The sequence below is a fragment of the Boleophthalmus pectinirostris genome, unplaced genomic scaffold, assembly GCF_026225935.1.
Source record: "Boleophthalmus pectinirostris isolate CB_2022bp ecotype Guang Dong unplaced genomic scaffold, ASM2622593v1 HiC_scaffold_481, whole genome shotgun sequence".
In the NCBI taxonomy this organism is placed as follows: domain Eukaryota; kingdom Metazoa; phylum Chordata; class Actinopteri; order Gobiiformes; family Gobiidae; genus Boleophthalmus; species Boleophthalmus pectinirostris.
In genome coordinates, this window is record NW_026571390.1 from 1 (window position 1) to 25,000 (window position 25,000).

General features: G+C 39.6%; 3 protein-coding genes across 7 annotated transcripts; all 3 read right to left on the minus strand.

Moving 5' to 3' along the window:
• Positions 1-21: 21 nt before the first annotated feature.
• On the minus strand, positions 22-11,831 carry LOC110167220 (nuclear transcription factor Y, gamma). Of its 5 annotated transcripts, none has more exons than XM_055162310.1 (6): positions 11,726-11,831; positions 3,270-3,376; positions 3,111-3,179; positions 2,414-2,527; positions 1,243-1,338; positions 22-514 (listed from the first exon to the last, which is right to left on the minus strand). In XM_055162310.1, the coding sequence occupies exons 2-6, from the start codon at positions 3,363-3,365 to the stop codon at positions 329-331; spliced, it is 561 nt and encodes a 186-aa protein (XP_055018285.1). In that variant the 5' UTR covers positions 3,366-3,376; positions 11,726-11,831; the 3' UTR covers positions 22-328. The 5 variants fall into 5 exon arrangements, with proteins under 5 accessions (XP_055018285.1, XP_055018286.1, XP_055018284.1 ...); XM_055162311.1 differs by lacking the exon at positions 11,726-11,831 and adding an exon at positions 9,431-9,575; XM_055162309.1 differs by lacking the exon at positions 11,726-11,831 and adding an exon at positions 8,551-9,108 and having other exon boundaries at positions 27-514; positions 3,111-3,182.
• Positions 11,832-11,837: 6 nt separating this feature from the next.
• si:ch211-13c6.2 (uncharacterized protein LOC100000125 homolog) lies at positions 11,838-22,170 on the minus strand. Its single transcript, XM_055162306.1, has 13 exons — positions 21,818-22,170; positions 21,523-21,591; positions 19,774-19,798; positions 16,151-16,237; positions 15,931-16,073; positions 15,739-15,858; positions 15,599-15,647; positions 14,703-15,507; positions 14,531-14,624; positions 14,199-14,276; positions 14,021-14,122; positions 13,690-13,930; positions 11,838-12,542 (listed from the first exon to the last, which is right to left on the minus strand). The coding sequence occupies exons 1-13, from the start codon at positions 21,872-21,874 to the stop codon at positions 12,295-12,297; spliced, it is 2,118 nt and encodes a 705-aa protein (XP_055018281.1). The 5' UTR covers positions 21,875-22,170; the 3' UTR covers positions 11,838-12,294.
• A 245-nt stretch (positions 22,171-22,415) lies between these two features.
• LOC110167225 (regulation of nuclear pre-mRNA domain-containing protein 1A) lies at positions 22,416-24,995 on the minus strand (the record flags this gene model as incomplete). Its single annotated transcript, XM_020932549.2, has 7 exons — positions 22,416-23,019; positions 23,450-23,625; positions 23,771-23,897; positions 24,042-24,136; positions 24,243-24,349; positions 24,417-24,546; positions 24,884-24,995. Coding segments are annotated over 7 exons (822 nt in total), but the record flags the coding sequence as incomplete, so codon positions are not given.
• Between the last annotated feature and the right edge of the window lie 5 nt (positions 24,996-25,000).

The window sequence follows — 25,000 nt, forward strand, 5'->3', positions numbered from 1 at the left end:
CACTTAAATGGAATCAAATGACACACACGACTTCAAAGAAGTTCCCTTTTCATTATAATTTATATTTGCCACACCTACACAGGACCTGAGGCTAAACAGAAATTTTAAAACATTTATGAGTGCTTCGTATGAGAGTGGTGATTTGGTCCCAACTCCCAGGATATGGATTCTGATGAAGGGTGTGACTCTGGGAGTGTTTGGAGGGGCTGATATTCTTGCTGGTGGGAGAGCAGCCTCCACTAATATTGAATTATCCAGCAAAATGTTTGAGCTACAATCTAGATCTCTGCATTATTCTCCTCTTCTAGGGTGGCATTCAGAGTCAATGCTAAGCTACCTGGCCTTGTTGTGGCTGTGCGATGATGATCTGGCCCGGCTGAATGGTGGTGGCCGCCTGTGCCCCTGGCTGCTGCCCCTGCTGCGCACCCTGCACCTGCACCCCACCGGGCTGTTGAGCCAGGGTAAAGTAGTACTGCACCGGCTCGGCTGGAGCCACTGACTGGCGCACATCGTCCTGTGGAAATACACAAAATCAGTCAGATACATCTCCATGAATTATTGTTGTTGGTGTAAGAGTAGAGGACAACTGGCCTAATAAATAACCCATGGTCTCTGGCTGGAGCAGAGTAATGCAATCTGGACACAAGATCAATTACAGGAATCATACCAGTCAATTTTGTTCATGTCCAGAAGCATCAAGATGATAAGGCTTTAGGATATTAAAAATGTATGAGGGTCCAAATGCAGTGTGGGCTAATAAGGAGTAACTTACTTGTGTGACAAAATGTTGAAATATTTAAACCAATGGGGCAGCTCTGATGACGTGTGTCCATCACCAGAAGCGTAAACACCCCTCTCCCAGCTCCATGACAACACAGCTGAGAGTGTAGGATGTTTACATGCCTGGAGACAGTCGACGTAAACACTAAACATGACATTTCGTTTTCTAAATATGTATCGCCGTCAACTATGATCCTAAAAATGCCATTTACTACAGATTTTTGTGGTAGTTTTTGAGCATTGTTGCTGTAGTGTCAATGTTTGGTAAGAGGCAATAAGAAGCTGCAAACATCCGACTGAAAGCTATAGCTGACCAAACCCGAAGCTTCCAGTCAAGGATGTTTACAGCGCCTCCGAATTGCCAAATATAGAAAAGGTCCTGACATTGATCAACACTTTAAATTCATTCATGTTGAATTAAATCACAAGTAAATATGCCTGATTATAGTGGGGTGTCTGTACCTGTCGCTTGGGAGGTTTCAGATCATCCCGGGGCACAATGTCGATGAGAAAGTCAAACTGGTCAAACTTTGTTATCGCCATGGCAATGTCATTCCTCTGTAAAAGCAAAAAAGAAAAAATCATTATTGAAGAAATAAATATGTGTCACAGACAACTATTCTTTTTTCAAAATCAGTGAAAAAATAAAGTGGCCTTAACAGTGGGATTAAAAACCACAATTTAAAAAAACTAATCTAAGGCAAGACATTCACTAAACATGGCCCACCCTGGTGTCACTATACCCTTCCTATATCCTCAGCGTTGTGTTGTGTGTGGAATTTTCCACAGGATATTGGCTGTCAGGACCCCCCATTGTGGCCCTCCCTGCACTTGGCCCTATTTATAGAAGCTTGATTAATATCTGGTAACACCAGGTCACATCTACACTTGTTCTATTGATGAGCGTCGCTATGGTGATCCCCATTGGCGTGCCCGTCTGACAATGGCACATACTCTGTTTCTGATCTGTATAAACATGGACATCATATTTGACTATGAAGAAAAGGCTCATTGTAAACAAACATTCAAATAGCTGCAATTCTGGTCATTCACAGCATGCAACGCTAATCACACAAGCTAATGATTAGTCAAGGTAAAATGCAAAACTAAAGCTGGGACGATGAAACAAACACCTCTAAACAATGCAATGTTTTCAGTGTATTCAAAAACACATGTGCACATATATAACATATATTCATCTGAGGGTTGCTAATCTCAGAGGAATGTGGATAGATAAACTGTACTTAAAGGCTTCATGTTCCACTCCATAAGTCCCCCCTCTGGGACTTCCAGGTGGGACCACTAGTCAGTGTTTGCCAGGTTTCCCATCAGATTGCTCAAGTTGCCTACTTCCTCTTCCGCTCATTCAACTTGTGAACAGCAGAGGGAAAAGTGCCACTGGACAGAAAGTGGGTCACAAGCCTGCCTAGATTTGCTTTCAAAGTCACTGGACAGAGAAACCAAAACGTGGAACCATCCTCAAGGGGATGCTGGTATGAGGCCTCCATTTAGGAAGTCAATAAACAACATACAGATGAGAGTGTACGGGAAGTCTACGCAATACTGCTGTAGACAGTCCTTCTTTGTTTATTTATAAGCCTATATATGAATAGACATGTTTAGTGACAGTGACCTGTAGTGTGCGTCTCTTATTGTCCTCGGTGTGGATCCATGCTCTGAGGGTGAGTTCTGTGATGAAGATCTGAGCAGCTTTGGCAAACAGCACTGGGGCCTCAGCACTGATCATCTGTCCAAAACAAGAGAACAAATTATTACAATGACAGTTAACAACTGTCCATTTCACATTTAACCAACAATGTTACACAGGTATCTAGAAGTACACCACACATTTATATATAAACTGTCTCATTAATTTATAAAATCTCTCATTTCTTGTAGAAACTACACTTACAAAAGTAAAAAGGTGTGCACTTTGTGAAAGCTGCTGCGTCAGGGCTCACACAGGTGATCTGCTGATCTCTTTACCACTTTAAGCTCCTGCTTAACTCACTAAGGGGATAGTGCTCTTAACACCACACATCAAAGTGACTATGTTTAAACCAGAGCCAGTTCATGGGAATTGTATTCACAATGTTAAAAATATTCCATGTTCCATGTTCTCACAACCAAGTGACACAGCAATTATTATTTTATGTTCAAGTAAACAGTTACATAGTTGAGATTAACAATTCTATGAGATGAGTGGGCAAACAGATAATGTGAGGACTGGACATTTTTATGGCAAAATAAAAGTCTTATTGGAACTCATACTGATCCAAGGATCTGGCCTAGTTTCTAGATAGTTTGAAAAAATTGAAATTTATTCTTACCTTAACATCTTCATCCAGCTTCATAATTTTTTTGATTCGAGCCAGAGGCAACTCCTGCACACGAAAGTCCTTCTGTGAGAAACAAAATCCCATGTGGGAGATGTGACAAAGTCACTGAAAAATAAGTTTAATTTATTCTGGTGGTTTTAAGAGTCATACCATCGTTAGGTTCCTGATCTCGTCCATGACACGGGGCCAGAAGGACTGCAGGGTCTGCTGGGCATCGCTGCTCCCACCAAAACCATCTGAAGACATCCTCTCTTAGTCTGCAGAGGGAAGATTAGTTTAGATTTAAATACATAGTGTACAGATTCACTGACATTTGTTTAAAGCTTCCATTTGGAACAGCTATATTAGTTTGGTTTAACTCTGGAATTTCACATTCCTACACAAGCCTGAGCCCAAGCTGCTCACTGACAAAGCCTTGAGTCTGCACACACAACATGGCAGTGGTAGTTCCACAAATACAAGAGGGTCATGTGCAAGTCAGCTGCAGTTGAGGTTAGCCCTGCTTTTGACCCCATTCTCCGGGACAAGGGAAACCTGTTCATCAAAATGTATCTGTCCAAGAGTGTAGTTAGCTTTTCAGAGCACACTTGGCAGAGAAGTGCCCTAATAGTCGTTTAGGAAAATGTTGTCTGTCAAATTTAAAGCATACGTTTGAGCTTGCTCCTCCATGGGGGTAAGTAGGTTTAAAAGAGGATCCAGCAGGTTACTATGGTATGCCAAGAATCTGCTGGGAATATTGGCCTGCCTGTCTGAGCATGCATAGCTCACAGTGTCTGGATTGCACACTTTTACTTAGACTCTGCAGAAAGAAAGATTTGGCAAGAAGAAGAAAGAAGGGGTATTCAAAGTTATTTCTCTGACTGTGTTGCTTTGTCCAGTTGAGTTTAATCTAGCACTAAGACATAGTGCCACAGGCTGCTCCGAGGAGGTAGGAGACATGGCTATATAGTCAAATTAGAATGAGAGGACAACACAGAGGGCAGTGTAAAGACATTGGGGTTGTCCTATTCTTCCCTTTCTCTGTCAAAGCATCTGTACAAAGAGATAGTGTAATTTCCCCACAAATGTAAATAAAACAAATGAACACAGAATGATTCCATTTTCACACTAAACTCTGAACTGTTGTGCAGAATAAACAAAAACGTCCCCACCTTTGGCCAAAGATGCACAGGGCACTGCTTAATGTGTCAATATTTAACACTGGTTAAATCATTTCAAAAGGATGCAGTTGTTGAGTCCATTGATTCTTGACAGTCTTTCATTGCAGTATTGTGAGTTACTGAACAATACAGAAACTGGATGTGCTCTGTCAGTTCACTTTCAGCAGCTTAAATCAATTGGACAGAATGGCAGCAAGGGGGGCTTTATATGAATCAATCAGTCGGCTCATAGCCACGGCATGTGATCCCAATGACTAACCTTCACAGTTTCTCCTGTTTTCCTTAGATTACGCAGTTTTACTTTAAAACTGCACTATATAACTTTTCTGGTGGAGGGTGCGCCACCTGCTCATCTCCATGTAGATGTAATTTCTTTTTCTACAAGTTTACACAATATGGCGTTGCACTCATCCATCTTCATGAAAATAAGCAGGTGACACCAAATTACACGTCAGATCTGTGGAAAGGTGAACCCACTGTGTGAATGTATGTTCCAAGTATTTTTGATCAACAAACAACAACCACAATAAAATATATTCTAGACAAGTTTCCTGTCATACTGTGGAACTTTCAAATCAAAGTCAACAGCTTAACATGGACCTGTTTTTAAAATTCAGTATTTCACCAATTCTGAGTAGCTAGCAGTACTGACAAACACGAGGAAGAAACAATGCTCAGATATCAGACATCAACTAAAATCGTGACTCTAACATTATGTTGCTTTTTGTGGCTTTTTAAGATGTGTTTTAACTAAACTAGACAATTCACAAAACATTTGCACTGTACCAGGAGCTCAAAGTATCATGGAAACTATTCTACCGTAACAGACGTGCACAGAAAATAGCAAATGATTCACTGATTTGAAAATGAAACATAATACATTTCTCTGCTTCTGTCCTCTCAAAACTTGCTTTGACTCAAAATCTTAAAAAGAGACTGAATATAATCACATGTACTCACCACAGCCCTCTCTCTCTGTGACCCTGTGACCTTCAGGCATAAACATACAGCACCTCGCACAAACCACAGCAGCAAGAGTGCAAGGGGAAGCAGTGTGAGAGATGATATATTTAAAATGAAAGTAAAAAATGGGCTGCAGTAGATAAATTAAGACCTATGCATCACCAATGTTTCTTATCAAACTGTCTGCCTTTTTACTACAGGTGCAAAGCAAAACCTGCAATTGTTTAAAGTTTGTCTAGTAAATTAGGTGGTGCATGAAGCAGTTTTGAATTTGTGCAATGCCTTCTATGGTCTGGGTGCAGTCTCAGTCAAATAAACACAGAAAGTCTATGGTTTGTGGCAAAGAAGAAAATCAAAATCTCCAAAATTTTATTTTTGTATATATGTGTATATAGATATATATAGATATAGATATAGATATATATATATATCTATATATATCTATATATATAGAATATATATAGATAGAGATATATATAGATATATAGATAGAGAGATATAGATATAGAGAGATAGATAGATAGAGAGAGAGATAGATAGAGAGAGAGAGAGAGAGAGAGAGAGAGAGAGAGAGAGAGAGAGAGAGAATAAAACATTGGTCAATTTAGTATGCTTACAAATATTGGTGTAGTTTAAAGGTTAGTGTTTTTGGTAGAAAACTGCATGGCAGCTTATTTAGGCTTTTTGCGATTGGTCCATCACTTCTACTCTGTGTTGTATACAGACTTTGCTGTAGTTAAGCCCTGACACTGTGGTTGTTCAGATTGTGTACCAGTACATTATTAGAGCTACAGCCTCACTATGCGTTGGAGGTACGTCTCTCCTCTTCTCTGCAGTCATGTTGTCCTTCATCAGGTCATGAACACAATGTGATGTAGGTGTTGGGTTTCCTCTGAGTGTGTGTGTGTGAGACTGAGGGCTTTGTCAATACAGTCCAATGCAGTCTTCCTCCTACAGAGTTTCTTCTTCCTGTCACTGCAATGTTACTTTCATGGTGCCTCTTTCCGCAATACTGTCCCTCCATATTACTTAGGCTGAGACCAAACTTCTCACAGGAACTCAATGTTGCAGAGGCTGAATCAGCACTATTGTTGTTGCCAGTCTATAGCTCTGTACCCTCTCTCGCTTTGGCTGGAGTAGAAGAACGTCATGTCGAGTGGGTACGCTCTCCAACTCTGACATCACAGCGCTTCACATGAGCCTTCAATTCCTGTCCAAATACAACTGATAGCCCTGCACACAGAGGCGGGGATAAGAAAACACCACACTATAACTAAGCCAAAAAATGGCTTGGTCATTGCTGTTCCCTTTCTTGTTACATTACTTAGAAATGATCTATTTAAACTTTTGTGTAATTTATTTCAAACTGGTCAAGCAAAACTGGAAATTTACAAAAAATCAAATTTAATGATTGATAAGACATGCAGTATACTATACTAATTCAATTACTTTAATAAGAGCACATTATATAAATTCTATTACTAATACTATTACAGTGCAGTTTCTGGATAACTTAGTGTAGAGCTAGCTAAAGGGTTAAAGTCATTGGGTTTAAGAAAAGTAAATTAATATTGTTGCATTTGCCTTTGACAGAGCTGCCGTTAGACGTGTTGACCTTGCTGAACTCAATCACAAATTTCACACACAAGCAAACCGTGCGTGTACAGCGCACAGAGTAAATGATCTACTTCAACTAAACAAAAAACAAGAAGTTCTCAGGCAGCATTACAGATTAACCTCTGGTACAAGTGAACGGGATATTTTTTCACTCATTTGTTTTAGAAAGAACAGATGGAGCCCTACTACTGACAAGCACCTCGACTGCACAGCTGGACAATACCAGTGGTCTGAATGGCCAAGCAAACTTTGCCCTTGGTTCTACTTCAAGCAAACTCCAGGAAGTGCTAGTCACTGATCTCCCAAGGTCATTCAACAGCAGTAAGAGGGAAACCAGAGAGGGGTGGGGGAAGAGATGGAGGACAGGTTTTTCAACTTTCACTGCAGCACTTAACTGACCCCAGCGGCTGTGGACGTTCTGAGATGCTCAATAAATAAAACAGCACCTCAAAGTCCACACCATCAGTTTGTTCCCTCTGCGAGGTCCACTTCCTGGGTCCACATGCTTTGCTCTCATACTCACATTCCCATGACCTTCATCCAATGCTAGGCCTCGTCTCCAGCGTCAGTAGGCAGGGCTAAAGCTACCTGCATAAAACACAGCAGAGTCCCTGGCTGCTCACACTGCCTTTGGTGACAGTGTACACATGTTCAAACGCAGGGGGAGAAGGGGCAAGGGCAAAAGAGCCAGAAAACACAGTGGTAGTGGTCACCTTAGCGATAAGCTCAAATACTTAGCTATGTCCAAGCACTTCGGTAACTTTGTTCTCTCCTGGTTAAGTCAACAATACAGTGTGGGTCACAAATTACGTTCAAATAGTATTCTGTCAGTACACTGGGATTAGAAAGCAAGGGCTTCAAGCCTTCAACTTAATTTATTTTTAGCCTCTCAGTTTCACCCCCCCGATGGGACTTTGCTTTGTCAAAGCACCAATGGAAACATTCAATTAGAGTACCCAGGAGGACAAACAAATCTAGTTGGAAGGAAGTTAGAGCAGAGAAAGAAAGGAGGCACTCCTGACGCAGATTCCTTCAGATGAGATCAGATCAAATCATTAGGCTCCTCTACCACTGGAGCTGACAGTCCGACAGTCTGTCCCATCTGGGCGTTTGTCCCTGGCGGGGCGGGGGAGAGGGGTCCTGGGGTCAAAGCAACCAGCTGCACCAGAGTCTCGGGGGACCCCTGACTTCTACGACTATTAACCAAAGTAGTGAGAGATACAGCAGTTTAACGTGGATGTAAGAGAGTCGGTGCCACTGTCTGGCTCTGAAGGACATGGAGGAAAGGGTCAAAAATGACTGGAGGCACCACAGCCCCCTAGGACAGACACAGCTCAAAAAAAATAAATAAATCATCAGAGTCAGGCTACAAAATATGTAAATCGAGTATACCTTTAAACTGGTCAAGAAATCTGGCTAAGAAATATATAACTGAAGGTTGTTTTTTTTTCCAGCAATGAGAGAAAGTGAAGGGCACGCGCGCACATAAACTCCACTCTCTCCAAAGACAGAGCGACAGGACATCAGGAGCGGGAGGGGGCTCGGGAGGACGGCTGTAGAGGACAGACACTCGCATCACTGCGGAGCCCACGGACAAGGTTAACTATTTATCACGATTAACAAACATTAATTAACTATTGCATTCACTGCCTAACTAGCTCCCATTTTCAGTTCGGCCAGTCCGGACTTACCCAGTGTCCTTCATGGTGAGCAGTTTGCCCTGTTGAAGCGCAGCGCATTCCCTGTATACAGCCAAGCAAGAGAGTAGGAGCAGGGAGAGGAAAAAAAACTCTTGACAATTCCTCCAGTCTCCAGATCTTATCAACAGACAAAAGGCTCCCTGGCTCCAGTGGACGGCTTAAAAAAACTCCCAACCCGGACACAAGTGAAGAGCAGCCCCCTCCCCCTGCTTTCCCCTCTTTGCTCCGGTGCCTCGTCTTCTTCAATGACCACAAACATCTTACTCCTGATCAAAACCCTCCGGAGTCTCACGCCTCCTCCACCAATGACGGTCCAACAGCTGACCTCTCCTTGTCATTGTTTTGGGCAACTTTTACACCGCTTTCCCCGCTCTTCTACGGCTGTGTTTGACAGGATCTGTAAGTCGACCCATTTGCCGGGACAAACTGGAGGGTTTAGGAATGGACTAAAAAAGCGACACATCACCAGACAACGATATAGCGGCACTCCCGACTCCCAGACAAAATTCACTACAGTCTCCTTCCCCTTTAACATTCAACAGTAATCAATCTAGCATGCTACACGATACTCAAACCCCGCCTTAACCCTAGCTCCTGCCTCGTTTACTTCTGACCAATGACACGACAAAGCTCTTGTTTGCCATTGGTCGCCGCGTGTGTCAATTAGCTCAATAGAAGATTTTGGATCCACCCCTTTCTTCTGTCCAACCCTCTTTCACTGACAGCCAACTTCCTGCTCTAAGTTACCTTGAGCTACAAGATAGGGGTCAGGGGAAAGAAAAGAGGAACGTCGAGTAGAGAGAAGTGGAGAAAAAGACAAGTTAAAGTTGTAAAAAGCTCTTGTAGTCACGGAGTTGGTGCGTCTGCTTGCCTCGGCATGGTCTGTCCTCCAGCGGTGCTAGTGTCTACTGCTGCCGGACAGATGAGAGCGGTTCCCGGGCTGCTCTCTGACAACTGCTCTCTGCTTATTTACAATGTCAAACTAAATGTCTTCCTAAGGCCCGCCTCCTCTCTGCTCCTATTAGTCGAGAGCTCTTCGGCGACGGACTCGGCTCTGCACGCCATTGGCTGCAGGAAGGGCCAGGATGGGTGCCGCATGTTGCATCCACATGATTTAAAGTACAAAAGCATAACCGCTGTCTCATACGTGTGCGCAGTCCCACACATACAAGGTTTTGTCCTTGTCTTCTTATTCATCCCGCACCACAAACAAACTAAATCAGTGAAGTCACTCTGTTAAGCAAAATACAATTTGTTTTACGTGTATTGTTACTACTTGATATTCATCCATACACATAATGTGTAAAGAACTAAAATGGCATTCATTACTCAATTTTTCAGCAGTGTTCATTACAAACAAGACCATAGTACAAGATCATCTGATTTAAGAGCAGCTATGTGGGAGTGTGTTTCATTCTTGATTTGTTTGTAGAAAACAAGACTTAAAGATAGGTGGAAATCTGTAAACAAAGACTTTGTTGTCTTGTCTGTAAAAACGACGCTCACAGCAACTTGCACAATTAAAACGTCAGCAATGTCACACAATGCCCTTCTTGTTAACCTGCCCCTGGTTTAATGAGAACAGAACAAACTATACAGTGTAACCTTCACTATGAACAGGAAATATGTTGTTTCTTATTATCTCAAATGTTATGCTGCATACATTCCTAAACAAAATTAGTATGCCGTAGTTAAACTACATCTGTAACTCAAAGAGGTTTGTGGCTTGTGATGAATGCCACATCAAGCTTATAGGCAAAGGAATAGAAAACCTACCCCATCAATGAAAAACCTAGAGGGGGAGGGGGACCGGAAGGATGGGGAAGGACAGAGAGGAGAGTCATTACAGGATGGGAGGGAGACTCAAGAGAAACAAAGCTCAATGTTCCCTTTTCTATTTTTGAGAGAAGCATGGGGACCAGAGGGTTGACACTTGTCCAGTTAATGATTGTAGTAGTACTGCACAAAGATTAAAACTGTATGACGACTGTTTCAATTTGATGCTTCTGGTTGCCCCATAATATTTCAGAGACACACTGGGCAAGGACATTGCACAGTTGGTCACTCTGTGATCACTGTTTAGAGATAAACACAGATTTTGAGTTGGATAAACACACAGCCATGTTAGATCAAAAAATGTGCAGTAAACTGAAGAACACAGTTCCAACAATCAGGTAATTTTGAACACCTAATTATAAAAAAAAACAACGTCCTTTTGTTGTAGAAATTCTACTTTTCAAGTAGTGGTTACAAATTGTAACTACTTCTTAAAATAAGTAACTTATAATTGAAAACACAGCATTGAAAATACTGAAAAGCATGCCTTCTTCAGAGTAAATCGAAAAAGGCCATGGCTTACGTCCATACTTTTGAATAGTCGAATAGTTAAACAGACAAACACAGACTAGAACGTTTCTGATGGTAAATACAGGTATACGGAACAAAGACATTCACATTTTGGTGTTGCATTTAATCATTTGATATTTATGCGATACGTGCGTTTGTACATTTCAAACAGAATGTTGGCAGAGGACGTGCAATTGTTCCACTTTGTGTCACATACATACATGCCTACAGCATGGCACAGTACAGCAGATCCGTGAACAACGCACATGACAGGAGCTGGAGCTCACGAAGGATAGTTGGAGAAGCACAATAGCGACTGCACTAAAATTTAACCACAGCTGGCGTAATTATCGCCGGTAGACCAAACGTTCTCTTTCAAATGAAAGTTTGTAAAGCTTTCCAGAGCTAGGAAGGAGCCGTCTAACCAATAAAGACAAGGTTTGGATCTGTCCTTCAGACCAATCAAACCTCGGACTTGATTCCACCAATCAAGGTTTTAAGGGCTAAGTTCGTTCTGCAACTAGCGCCATTCGGGGCCCAATGGGAACCACCATTCAATTTCACATTCAGAAGAGTTGAGCCAACATGGCGGAGATAACGAAGCAGTTTCCTGGCCGCCTATGAACCCTTCAGCGGGCCACCAATAAGCGCCGCTGAGAGCGGGGAGGGAAATGGCGCCTCTGTTCATCTTCCAAAACAATCGACTATTGGTCAAGAAAACCAAATGAAAAGAAGGCAGATAATTGCACATGCATCCACGTAAGCTAGTTTATTTCTCACCATCATTTTACAGTCAAACATCAAGTCCTTTATTACTTACTTTGTTTAAGGTGTTCGAAGTGAAGCCCGGTTCAGCGTATTATTTATTTTATTTAGCTAGCAAGGGAAAATCAAGATGGCTGCGACTCGAACCGGAAAAAGCAATACGTATGAACGTGATGACGTAAGTTGCGCCGATTTTTATTTTTTTTAATTTTTATTTTTTAAATACATTTAATTCAATATTTTACAATTCATATAATACAATAGTAAGCATAATTTAAACGGAAGGGTTAGTGGGAAAAGAAAATGTATTACAGCCCATATAAACATACAATAAAAATAAGACGGTGGGACGTTTTTTACGTGGGGAAAATCTAAATTCTGATTACATGCAAATCGTTTGAAATCACAAAATATGTAGAGTTTAATGATTTAAACTTTTAGATCTTACTTCCAAAAACGTGTTAAAATAAGGTATAAGAACTGATATTTTATGTGTTTTTCAACAAAAACATTTCATTGTACCACAATAATAGTAATAAATGTCACACCATTCATTATAGAAAAATGAATTGTTATAGTTGTAGCTCACATAAAAACACAGCTGAACAGTTTACATCTATATATTTATTTTCTTGCAACAAGTTCAAGGAGAGTAGAAGTTATTTTATCCAAATTCCTTGAATACTGAGGCAGCCTACTCATCCTTGGCCCATGGTCCATAGGGTGACGAGATGTGGGTGAGTGATAATCTGAGAAATGGTCAGCCGACTGGAAGTCTCGAGACCTTGAAGGCTCTTGGTACTTTCTGGGAAAATGTGCTGGCTCGTCAAAACCAGGTGCATGCGGTTGATTTTTAGGCCACCTCTGCATGTCTGAAACAAAATGGAACCTTTTTATGATATGGAAACAAGAATTGGCCTTATAGACCTTTTTCCATGGGGTTGATAAGGGCAGAGCAAGAAGGTTTTGGAGATATTATCACAATCCAAAGCAATCTAATCTAAGGTTCAAGAGGACCACCATAACTGGCTCCAGGAACCCTCTGGCAACACAATTTCTGCTGATTGGTTAGAAGGGAATGCACGCTTGACATTTCTCAAATATGTTTTTCTGGTGCCATATTGTGGAGACAAGTTGGTGACGAACCCTGTACCAGAAAAGTTAAATAGTGTACCCTTTGACTAAACATTTGTTGCATTTGAGAGACATGTGGATAAGGCCAGTAATTACTATTAAATATAAACAACCAGGTCAACAAATCTGCAATAGGAAAGTTAAAACAGTAAATGATATTATGGTATTCTGATCTATCCTCTTCAGTTTTTAACTATACACTAGAAACAGGGGTGTCAAACTCTTTTTGGTCCAGGGGCCGTATCCAACCTACTTTGGTCCCAAAGGGGCCAGAAAAAAAAATGGCATATACACCCCAAAAATAGCAATAAGTTCAAATATTTGTGCAGAGAAACGCAAATCTATTACAGAAATCTTTTTTAACTGATGAACTCTTCTTTTACAAAATATTATAATATAATGAACCTGAAACTTTAAGAAAAATGTAATTTCAACACAATGTTTTAACATTAACTTGTATGCAAATAGGAATAAATCAATTTTTCTTGGAAAATCCTGCACTCAACATCCACTTTTCTCATTTTTGACATTTTGCTGATGAGGGTGTCACGGTCAACAGTCAAAACGATCGTCCTTTAAGAGCGTTTGGAAAGAGGCAAGTCTTCATTTGTGCTGCTCTGGTGGGAGGGGCCACACACAGAGGCACTGGAGACGCTGCTATGCTAAGCGGTGCAGAAAATTACCAATATTTTTATAGAAAATATAATTCAAATATTTAAGTAGAAAATCATCTGAGGGCCAGATTAAAGGTCTTGGAGGGCCGGATCCGGCCTCCGGGCCATATGTTTGACACCCCTGGACTAGAATGTTGTGATGTCATGTGAACATAACCAATAATGATCCCATAAGATGTAGCTCTTACAACAGTTTTTGTTGATGTTTTACCTTTATGTGGGTTACTGTTGGAATATTTTGCCTCAGAAAGTACAGGATGTTGGTACTCCTGGAAATCTTCACTAATTTCATCATGTCGTTCTGGTCTGGGGTCATCATAAAAATCTTCCACTCTTCTGACATCCAGATTTTCTCTGGGTGGTCTGCCATAGAGGTCTTCAATATGTTCCTCTGGAACTGGCCTCATGCTGTTGTACTCTTTAACAATGGCAGCTCTGTTTTGGCCAGTTTGCTGGAATAGAACACAGTTTATGCATATATGTATAAGTGTACAAGAAATATGCATTTATTATTTCATATTTTGCACGTCATGAACACATACCAAAGCCTTCTCAGCCTTTCTGGCCTTAAATTCTCTCAAGACACTGCAGAGTCGATCCTTCAGGAAGTTGGCCTCATCTTCATTTTCAATTTCAATGTTTTTCTACAGGCAAAAAAAACCCAAAACATGTTTCCTCTTCCTTGATTCAGAACTTTTGGTTTATGAAAATAAATCTTACCAGCATCTCAAAGACGTCCCCTGTACTTTCAGAACGCTCCACTAGCTGCTCCCTTTGGTAGGTTTCAGTTTTATAGCCCTAAATTACATATGAATATATTGAATATAACACGATATCGGAGAGCATAATGCTGATATCCATTTATGCTCATACTTATAGCTAAGGGAAAAAAAGGTGGCTTTGACAAATACACAATTCTGAAAGACAAAAGTGGGTCCAATGTACCCATTTACAGTTATAAGTAAAACTACAGATTTACTCTATTACTGTTAACTATACAGTGGATAAACAGACGTTTTTAATCACTTTTACTTACAATAAAAATAGCTTACCTTATGAGAATCAGTCTTTTGTGGTTTTAGTTCTCGTATTTCAGGCCTCAGTGATGGAAACTTGGGATCTGTTGGTCCATACTCATTACTAAACCTTAAAAGTAAAAATAAGAGTTCAATATTGATAAAATAATTGAGTGCATTTTTTTTTTTTTTATTTAAAAACATTCACGTCTTTTGAGCAGCTTTAAGTTCCTCTTCTGTAGCATCAGAGAAGCGACTCTTTCTTTTTCTTACAACTGGCTCTTCACAACTGGACCCACCCTTGAGGAAGCGCATAAATGGATCGGGAATGTCAGCCATTTTCCTGCTCAAGTCTCCAGACCTGGATGGGCTTGCTCTGCTTGGCCCAGGGTTTGACAATGTTTCTTCTGGATGCTCTAAGGCAACAGCGCTATGCCTATAATCTTGCATTATTTTATAGATTTCACACTGGCTTTTGCCATCTGAAGATGTAGAAAAACTGCTCTGGCTGGCTGCTGGTCCAATTTCTCTTCCTGATCTCCTCATATGCTCATGCTGATGGGAATCAACGTTATGAGACCACTGCTTAGTCTTGGCTTGTTTTTCACGTCTGAGTTCTTCAGTATAAAACTCTTTCAGAACATCTTTTTGAACGTGTGGCTCTCGAAAATCATCAGCATAAACTTCTTCTCTTTGACTGCGGCTATACTGCCTCCTATCTTGATCTTGAAGCCCGAATACATTAGAGAAGTCTTCTCTACTCTCGTGATCATAATCTCTGGTGTAATCCCTGGGAAAGTCTAAACTATCCCCATCTTGTGCGTAAGATAGGGTGTACATTTCTCTGTCATGGAGTGGTGCTCTGTCCACTAAAGAATCTTTATATCTATCCTGCCCAATGTCAGATTTATCAGCCCATTGCCTCCCTGGACGTTCAGGATAGCTCCCAAATTTTGGAGTGGTTGCTCCCAAGTCTTGTGTGTAACTTGAAGCCTGCCCATTATGTGGTCCACCTATGAATTAAAAGATATGTAAAACAAAAATTAAATTAAAGAAATAAGGTATGTGGACAATTTAACTGGGAAATATCCAACAATATCCAACCTTGAGCAGAAAATCTTGGAAAAGAACGTCTAGTCTTGTTAGACGATGGCTGGTGTAACAAAATATATAAATATATAAATATATTTATTGTTAACAATATTTCACTAGATACTAGAATCATTAAAAGAATTTTGTTGAACCTTTGGTTTTCCTGTTCCTTCTTGTCTTTCAGCAATCTCTGCTTTGGCTCTTATCAACTTCCCTGATATGGTTTGGGGTCTCTGAGGGTCCCAATTGACCAAGTCAGGACGATTTTTTTCCTAAATAAACGATAATGCTTAAAGTTAAATCTTTATTATGCATCAACTCAAATAAACATAAACCATTATTACCAGGTATTTTTGTCTGTGTTTACGTCCAATCACATGCTGAACAGCTTCTGTGATATATGCTTGAACCTTGCAGAGTGTACAGTTGTACCTGATGCCTGAAAATTCAGAATTATCACCAGGTACTTCAACTAAATAGTCCAGACCTGCAGGAAAGGCAAAAAAAAACAAACATTTACAATAATGTGTTGAGTTTTGCAAGTTTCCAAGAAGAAATATTTACCAATAATGGGCTCATCAATTTTCAAGTATTCAAGATACTGAATGATGTCCTCAAAGACTGGCACAATTTGTTGCCTGGTGATCTTTCCTACGTGTCAAAATTAGACAATTAGAAATGCAAGACAATTAGAAATGCAAGACCATTAAAATGAACACTTCAGTTACCAATATTAAAAACGCGTTTGCTTTCAAACGGGCATTGTGTGTCAAAAATAATATACTTACAAGAAATTTAAGACATTTTAATGGCAAAAAACAGATGTTGCATACAACATGAACAACAGGTATAATCATTCAGCTAAGGAAGCTGACCAAACCAAGCTAAAGCGTAACACTTTGGCACCCCCTGCTTCTGACAGAAGCACTGAAGAATGAGTACAATGAGGACAAATTTACCTATGGGAACAATGTACCATAATCTATTTTAACCTTAATTCGTAATTTGAAACACATACTGTTCAGATTTAGATGTGTGGCAAAAAGTGCTGGTTCCATAATTGTAAACCAGAAAGTGCTGATGAAAATGGTCCAGTGAGAGAAAGCTGAAGATTGAGCTAGGGAAAAGGAGTGGAATTCAACACATTCCCATTCCTGTTTTGAAAAATGTACTGATGAAATTATTTTGTATTTTTCGACTTGCTTTTGCTACATGAAGTAAAAGCAATACTATTTACTATCAAATCAATATAACCTTGTCATTGTAAAAAGGAGGCAACTAAGAACTGTGCATCCATACTTAACACAGACTTGAAGCAACTCATGAAGAAAACTGTCTATATGAAGACTAAAGATAATCCTCTATTCATCCTACACCACCCACCGGCTTAGCACTGAAGTGGAGGACACGGTCATTTTCCTTGTGCACCACTGCTTTGTCTCACCTGGAGAGGCCTGGCAGCACTGTGAAAATTCTGTTCTTTGATTTCTCTAGTGCCTTCAAATCCATCCAGCCGATGCTCTTGAGGCACCAGCAGGATACTGGACTACCTCACAAACGGGCCCCAGTTTGTGAGAGCCTGGGACTGCATGTCTGACCTACTGACCTTCTGTATGGGGGCTGCTCAAGGAAACATCGAGCTCTTCTTTTTCATCCTCATTACTGCAGACTTCAGACACAACATCGATAGTTATGTCCTGCAGAAGTTCTCAGACGATTTATCAGCCTCATCACAGACAACGGCAACAACCAAATACACAGTACTAATGCAGAACTTGGTGGACTAGTGTCAGCAGAACCACCTCCTCATCAGCGCAGGAAGACCAAAGAGATGTTTGTGGACTTCTGCAGGCCCCACTCTACTGTCCCCTCACCAGTGAACAGCCAGGGAAAGGACAATGAGAGAGTGGAGAATGAGTACACTGTCATTGTTCACCTGAACAACAAACTGAACTGGACTCACAAGTCACAAATGGACTCACATGCACTGTAAGAAAGGGCCAAGGCAGGCTCTACCTCCTGAGAAGATTTTTTGGAGTAAAGGCCTCTACTGAGGACCTTCTCAGTGGCATCAGCCATAGTGTATGGTGTGGTCTGCTGGATCAGCAGCATCATGGAGAGGGAGAGAAATAAATTGGACATAAAAAGGTCATCAGAATGTCCAGCTCAGTCCTGTGCTCCGCTGTCCTGTAGATTGGAGTGGGGGACAGAATGGTACTAGCTAAACTCATATCTATGCCGGACAATGAATGTCATCCCGAGAGGACGTCTTGTCTGCACTGGTGACAGGCTGATCTACCCTCACTGTGTGAAGAGGTTCCACTTCACCTGCCATTTATTCTTGTCCATATGCTGTACATAAACATAGCCACATCTTGTATGCAATTGCTAGCCTTAAATATTAACCTTATAGATGCAATGCTGCATTTTGTCTTTTTCTTTTCCAAACCATTATGTCCACTAAAAGCATATTCTAAAATATCAAGTTACATTGCTAGACAAGTCCATTTTTATTTTTGATTGCGTTGCGTTTGTGTACGCCACACTGCAACACTGGAATGTCCCCAAAAAGGTCTCCTTATCCTTTACTTTATTTTGAATTGTCAATTGCTATGGCAATGGTCCCATTTTTTCTGAAAACAGTTTGGAGGCTACCCCCAGTAGCCATATATTCCATTCTTTGTTAAATTGGCCTTTTAAGCCTGTCCTTCAGAATTTCCATAGTACACTGAAGAATGGGGAGAGCTGGCACCAAAGTCAGGTCCCTTAAAAATGCTAAATATTTGAGACTGTTTTAGTGATTTGATCCTTCCTCTGCAGCTCCCTTATAAACTTTCCTCCTGAGTGAACTGTCCCAACATCTGTGTGAGATCGTTTTGGTAAGAGACTCAGGAGTAACCTCCCCAGCATATGAACAAACCTTATGTGATAAAGCAGAATCCAATAACTTGCCTTCCAGGTACTTGTGATGTAAGCAAAAACCACCCAAATGCACAATCTGTCCATATTGTGTGTTCTACACCACTAGGCACAGGCAACTTGAGGTCATATGAGGAACCAAAGTCCATTTCCTTTGAAAGAGAAGCGACTGCCGTCACCACGGTGAATTGAATTGAAGTTTGCCATTGTTGCCTTTTCATGGGTCCAGACGAGCTCATACAGGAAATTGCACAACACAATAATGATTGTGTGATAACTGTGATAACTCAGATTCACTCATTGGGTCTCTGTCTAATGATATAAAAGCAGGAATTATGGAATGTGGGGAAAACAAATTGTGTAGTGCAGCCCATAGAAACCAATACACTGAAGTTCATTATGAGGGTTGCAAATCCCGAGTCTCTGAACTGGACAACAGGATAACACTTCGTTAAAAAAACATTCTTCCTACAAGGTAGAGTATATGAACCATCTTATTTCTCATTACATGTCACCTGAAAGCCAAAAGTCCTCAAATCTGTATGTGTCCAATATATGGTAGCAACTCAGTGCAATGAGCAATTAAGCTTCTTTGACAAAGTCAAACTCTTTGAAAGTCATTCACTATTTTACTCAAAAAAATAATAATAATATATATATATATATATATATATATATATATATATATATATATATTAAGTGCCACATCTACTTTAAAAAAATATGTAGCTTACATGTGCTTTTTATGTTGATGAAAAACTGTCCATAATTTTATTACGGTTTGCAGCCCTCACAAACCCTTTGCCACATCTCTAATATGGACATACGATATTGATGTGTATGATGTATTTCCATACAGGAACAGCTTTTTTCACACAGCAAGGTGAAGCTCTTGCACTTTTCCTTCTGTGTTTGTGATGCCATACTTCATTATTATACTCAGATAGCATGTAGCAGTCTGATTGACACCAAGTTATACTTACAATATATACTACAAAATTGAAATCATTTACCAGAACAAAGTTGAGCACCCTACCTGTTCAAATACTGAGAATGGGAAAAAACATGGGCAAGTTGGTACTGGTTCAGTTTTGATTGTAGTTACTTTTTTTTAAAAAGTAAGCATAGTCTACTTACCCTACCTTTTAAAAAGGCAGCTTCTTCACAGTATCCAAGGTGCAAACATCGCAGTTTAAACTTAATTCTCAAGTTTGGCAAAAACCAAATGGAAAACATACAGTATCTTACCACATGTTAAAATGACTTACCCTCAGCAATCAAGGCCTCCTCATTCTGCCAGGAATAAAAGAAGAATCAACAAAATTAATTCATTAAGTACTATGTTGATCTTAAAACATAATTTACATTTTAATTTGATATTTCCTTTTTGTGCTTTAAAATATAAAAGCACAAAGACAAGAACCATACACTGAGTATTCTTTATATTTGGAAAACTAAAACAGATTGTTTGTCCATAGTCAAATATATTTTCTCAGTTGAGTCTTTCATTGTGACAACAACAAAAGATAGTGGAGTAGAAAATTTTGTGTAAAATTGCTTTTAAGCAAGATGATCTTCCAGAGTGTATTAAACGAATAAAGGTCTGTACTGTTACAAACCAGAGCCCAGGACACCGAAACAGTAAAAAAATGCACGTATTTATTTATATTTATATTTATATTTTCTGAGTGCATGGTGATCTCAAACAGAAGAAGAATCAGAGAGCTTGTCGGTCAAAGTACAACGAAGAGAAGCAGACATTTAACTGAGCACCTAAAAGGCAATATCACCATTTATTTCAAGAAAGTCTGAAAGCAGAAGGTTGTATAAGCAGCAACCCCAGTCCAGTCAACAGCTCCCATTGTCTTATACACAGGGCAAGACAAGGCCAAAGCAAACATTATACTTGGTGATAAAAATCAAATTGATTAGATTTAGAAAGTTTGTAGTATAGATGCTTATTTAAAATATTGTGTTGCATTATTTTTAACCTGTGTGTGAAGACAGGTTGAGATATAGTTCTGTATTCAGTGGGGGAGAATTGATAAATATGCACACTGATACAAATTGCAGCCATACAATGTTTAAGGTTGCAAAAGATTTGCAACCATACATGGCACAGCAAAATAAAGAAATTACCAACACATTTCATTGTTCCACTTAAGATTAAATTGAGCTGTCTGAAAAAGTTTCAGACATACAATAACTGTGCATGAGGCAAGAATGTCTTTAGAATTATGAAAGGATATCATAGGGGGTCATCAAGTGAGGAGATGCAGCCATCTCAAAAAAAGCTTTTATCCCATGAGATGAAAGACAGCTTCTTGGGTACCAAACAGTGGATTCTGGTGTGACAAAGAATGGACAAGATCCTCTGACACATTTTCTGAATAGAAACAATGTCAAGTCCAGCCCAAAGAGGAGTGAAGAGGCTAAAGCCAGTGCTGATATCCTCCGGTGGAGCCATGATAAGACAAGGTACCAGGTGAGGAACTACTGATAAGAACCAGCCTGAAGGGTCTTCCGAAAACAATGGCACACTCATGGCTCCAGTGATAGGTGGAGAGAGTTTGTTGACAAGACAGAAGGATAAAAATTATTCCTGAAGACTTGGCTAAGATAGGTATCACTGAGGAGCTGTCGCATACCCAGTTAGGGATAGGAAGTAAAGGTTGTTTTACTTAAGCTATAATAACAATAATGCTTACAATTGATCATAGATCCTATGATCTGCTGTCTTGATCCCTCGATGCCTAATGAGTGGGATTGGCATGTTAACCAATCAAAGAAATAGGGGTGACTTCTGCCACCAAAAAAGTGATTAACTAAACAAAATTAAAGGTTAGAGAGTCATGTAAATTCTGAATCATCCAAGTAAATTTCAGAATAGACTCATTGTGATTAGCGCTACACCAAATACAAATTGGGTCCGAGACTTGTTTTTGAAAATAATGCACGCTAAATTAACTTAATTATTAAAACATAATATCATATAGGTGTATACACAATTACAGTACCTCTAAATGTCCCGCAGAAGTCACGTGTAATTTGTACAAAGTTTCCCCCCTCAGGGATTTGTTGCAAATCTGTAAAACAGCAACATTCAACACTGAATAGCTATCTTAAATCAAAGCATATCGAAAATACTTGCTATTCCATTTATGATGTGATACCATAGTTAGTAGACCTACTTACTACTTTTTAAAAACACATACATGGATGAAGCAACAATAGCATTTATGCAAAATAATGACGCCTCCTGCACAAGGCCCATGCCTGTGTACGCTTCTGCAACGTAAACACCGCACTTACCTCGCAATTAATAAACTCAATGTCAGTGCTTTCTTCGTAAGGTGTTTCGAAGTCCATCTTCAACTACTTAAACTTTGCACAGCGTCTTAAATGGTTATGAAAGAAACCTGCAAGGGTGAGCAAGCCACTACAAGCTGACTGTTAACCTAGCTATTTTAACGATAATCCCACACGAGTAGGGCGAACCAAAGTTAATGTAAATTATATTCAGAGATTAATTTTATTGACCACACAGTGGTTGTCGGGCAAATTAATAGTACCTTTAAATAATGCCTCGCCTTGTTGTTTAAGGTCCTTACACTGCTATAGCTAATCAAAATCTGCGCTTGCTCGACCGTCGTACTTTGGTATGTGTCTACTACGGGAGCCCGTTTGGACAAAACAACCAAAGATTTTCTCTCTCTCTCTCTCTCTCTCTCTGGCATCTTATTAAAGTGCAACTTGGAGTTTTAATTTGGTTTTGATACGCTGTTTTCGTATGAAAACCATCACTTACTTAATTTAGCTTTAAAGGCACATTTCTTTCAAGCTTCTGGTGGCACCTACATCTGGCAGAGCTAAAATGAAGCACATGGCTGTAGACATTAGCCTTTTTCACTGTGTTTATATGTAAAACAATCTAACAAACAATTCACCAGTCAAATTCAAACATACTTACAGGTGAGCACATCTGCAGAAACTATGTAGTACATACAATTACATAGGCTACAATGTTTAGAGAACCTATACATGACAGCATTCGTGGCCATCACCACACATCAAATATGTCCAATCTTCATACATGATGCAGAAATACATTATTGACAATTGTTTTCACACACTAAAAAGCAAACAGCTTAACATGACCTTAACATAAAATACTGCAGATGATGAAATGAGGGGTTATGAGGACATACAGTACAGCAATGTGTAATGATGAATAAACTCATTAGAAAAATGACCATCTCACTGTAATTTTGTTTGTGCATTTGGCTGTAACATGATGGTTGAAAATATTAATTTACACTAATTCAAATCATTCAGATAAAACCAAAAGAACATGTATTAAATGACTAGAATAAGCTGTGATAGGTTGAGATGTTTTAACAGCAGTAAATTTTGGGAGTCAGTTCAGAGTTTTAAAGCCCTCATGGAAGCTTATTGATACGGGAGCGCAGCTCTTTCCGGACCTGGGTAACTTGTGCCAGTTTGCGTTTATAATCCTACAAAGAAAAACATTAAGTATTAGTGCTTATAGCTTAAAAGACAGTATACTAACACAGTAAATTAAAATTTCTTACAGGAGATCATTAATCAAAAAAAACTTTACAAGCAGAACAAGTCACTTTATTTGTACATTCAAAGAATACATGTCAAGAAAATAAAGGTGATACTGCTTTAAATAAATATATATTACATTGTTCAGATAAAATGTTATCTAATGCAGCCATTTTGGTGCTTATTATGTCATTAAGTTTGTTCAAGATTAATTGTAAGTAGTTTATGTGGTGAATCATATTCAAATTTTTGCAAAAAAAATGAATTAAATCAGTGAATATTGCTTTGAGGAAAAGAGAAACTATTTTTAAAAACATGAATAAAATGTATTTAATAATAGTGATTTTTTTTAAACGCAACAAAAAATGTACGCACTTCGAGTTTTTGCTCATTCTGAGCAAGGCCATCTTTCTGACTTTGAAGAAAAGTTGTTAGTGTGCGGGTCAGTTGTCGTCGATCATCGATCTCTGCTGCCAAACGACCACTGTAGTCTGCTAGCAACATGCAAGCCTCCTCAACCAGACGAGAGAGTCTCTCCCCCGACTCTTTGTCTAAAAGACCAAAGCACAAAGCAGTGAGGGCCATTTTGCATAATATTACTGACATTAGCCAATAATGAGACAGATTGTGTCAGCACATCCGTCTTCAAACTCGTGGCTAAAATTAAGACTCGTCATCCATCAAGCATGGTGGTACCTGTGATCCTATGAAGCAGTGACGTGTCTTGTACTTCAGCAGGAAGAGACGAGATTCGCTGCCGCAAAACTGAATCACTAGATGCTGCATTTTCCAACTCCTGTAGAGCTCGGATTAACTCTGCTGTCTAAGAATCAGAAAGTAGTAACTAGGTGATAGATTGGCTATGACAATTTTAGGCAAGAACAATTACTTTTTATTTCATCTGAAGCACTGGATTATAACTGACATAGTTACCGTATGTGGCAGTGACAAAACAAATTGTGTTCACCTGTGGAGGTTCAGTTGGTGAGCTCTGAGAAGCAAAGTCCTCATCATCAGGGTGGATGTCCTCATAAGATCGTTTCTTAGGTTTCTTTTCTTCATCTGATATGAGTATATAAGAAGGTGCAGCTTTTAAGAGTCAAATACATACACAACACAAATTATATGCAAGAACCATTAAAAAGATAATCCAAATTATTTAACTTACTTAAGATCTGAGCCAGCTGATTGAGCAGGTTATTCTCATAAACTGCTCTTTCCTGCCAAATGGACAACACCCGATTCAATTGTTTTTTACAGCCGTCTTCACCTTCCCTACAAGTAGTGTAAATGACATTACATTAAAGCTTCAGGAAATGTAGATTTATTACACACACATTACCTGTGCACATGTTTGAATGCTTCAACAATGACCGGTGCAAAGTCCTGTGTGAACTCTGGTCCTTTCTTCTTACTGTTTTGAATAACATCATTGGCCAGGTAAAGGAAGGTCAATTTACGAGATACCTGGGCTAGAACAACATTTTGACAACAATTAAACTCTAAAATGATGCAGTAGGATGTACATGGATAGGTTTCAAAAGTAATTTGATCAACAATTGCACAACTTTAGTTTGAACAACTGCGTGGAAATTTCAATTTTGCACCTAAATACACACATGCCCAATTTACTACCACACTAAGTCTTAAATCTGCCCACGAGTTCTCTAATTAGATACAAGACTGAGATTCTGGGACTGCTGTGACACTATATGGCTAAGCTAAAGTGGGATGGGGCATTAGCAAAAAATGCTAAAAGAGGGGTTGTTTCTCTATCAAAACATAATTCAGCGACCACATAATTCTTACCTTTCTTTAGCTCGTTGAACCATACATTAACAATAGTCTTCGAGTGTTTTCTGTGGTGGATAAGCCACAAGGACAATGTTTGCACACTTTGTTGAGAGTTGCTAAGCTCAGATAGTT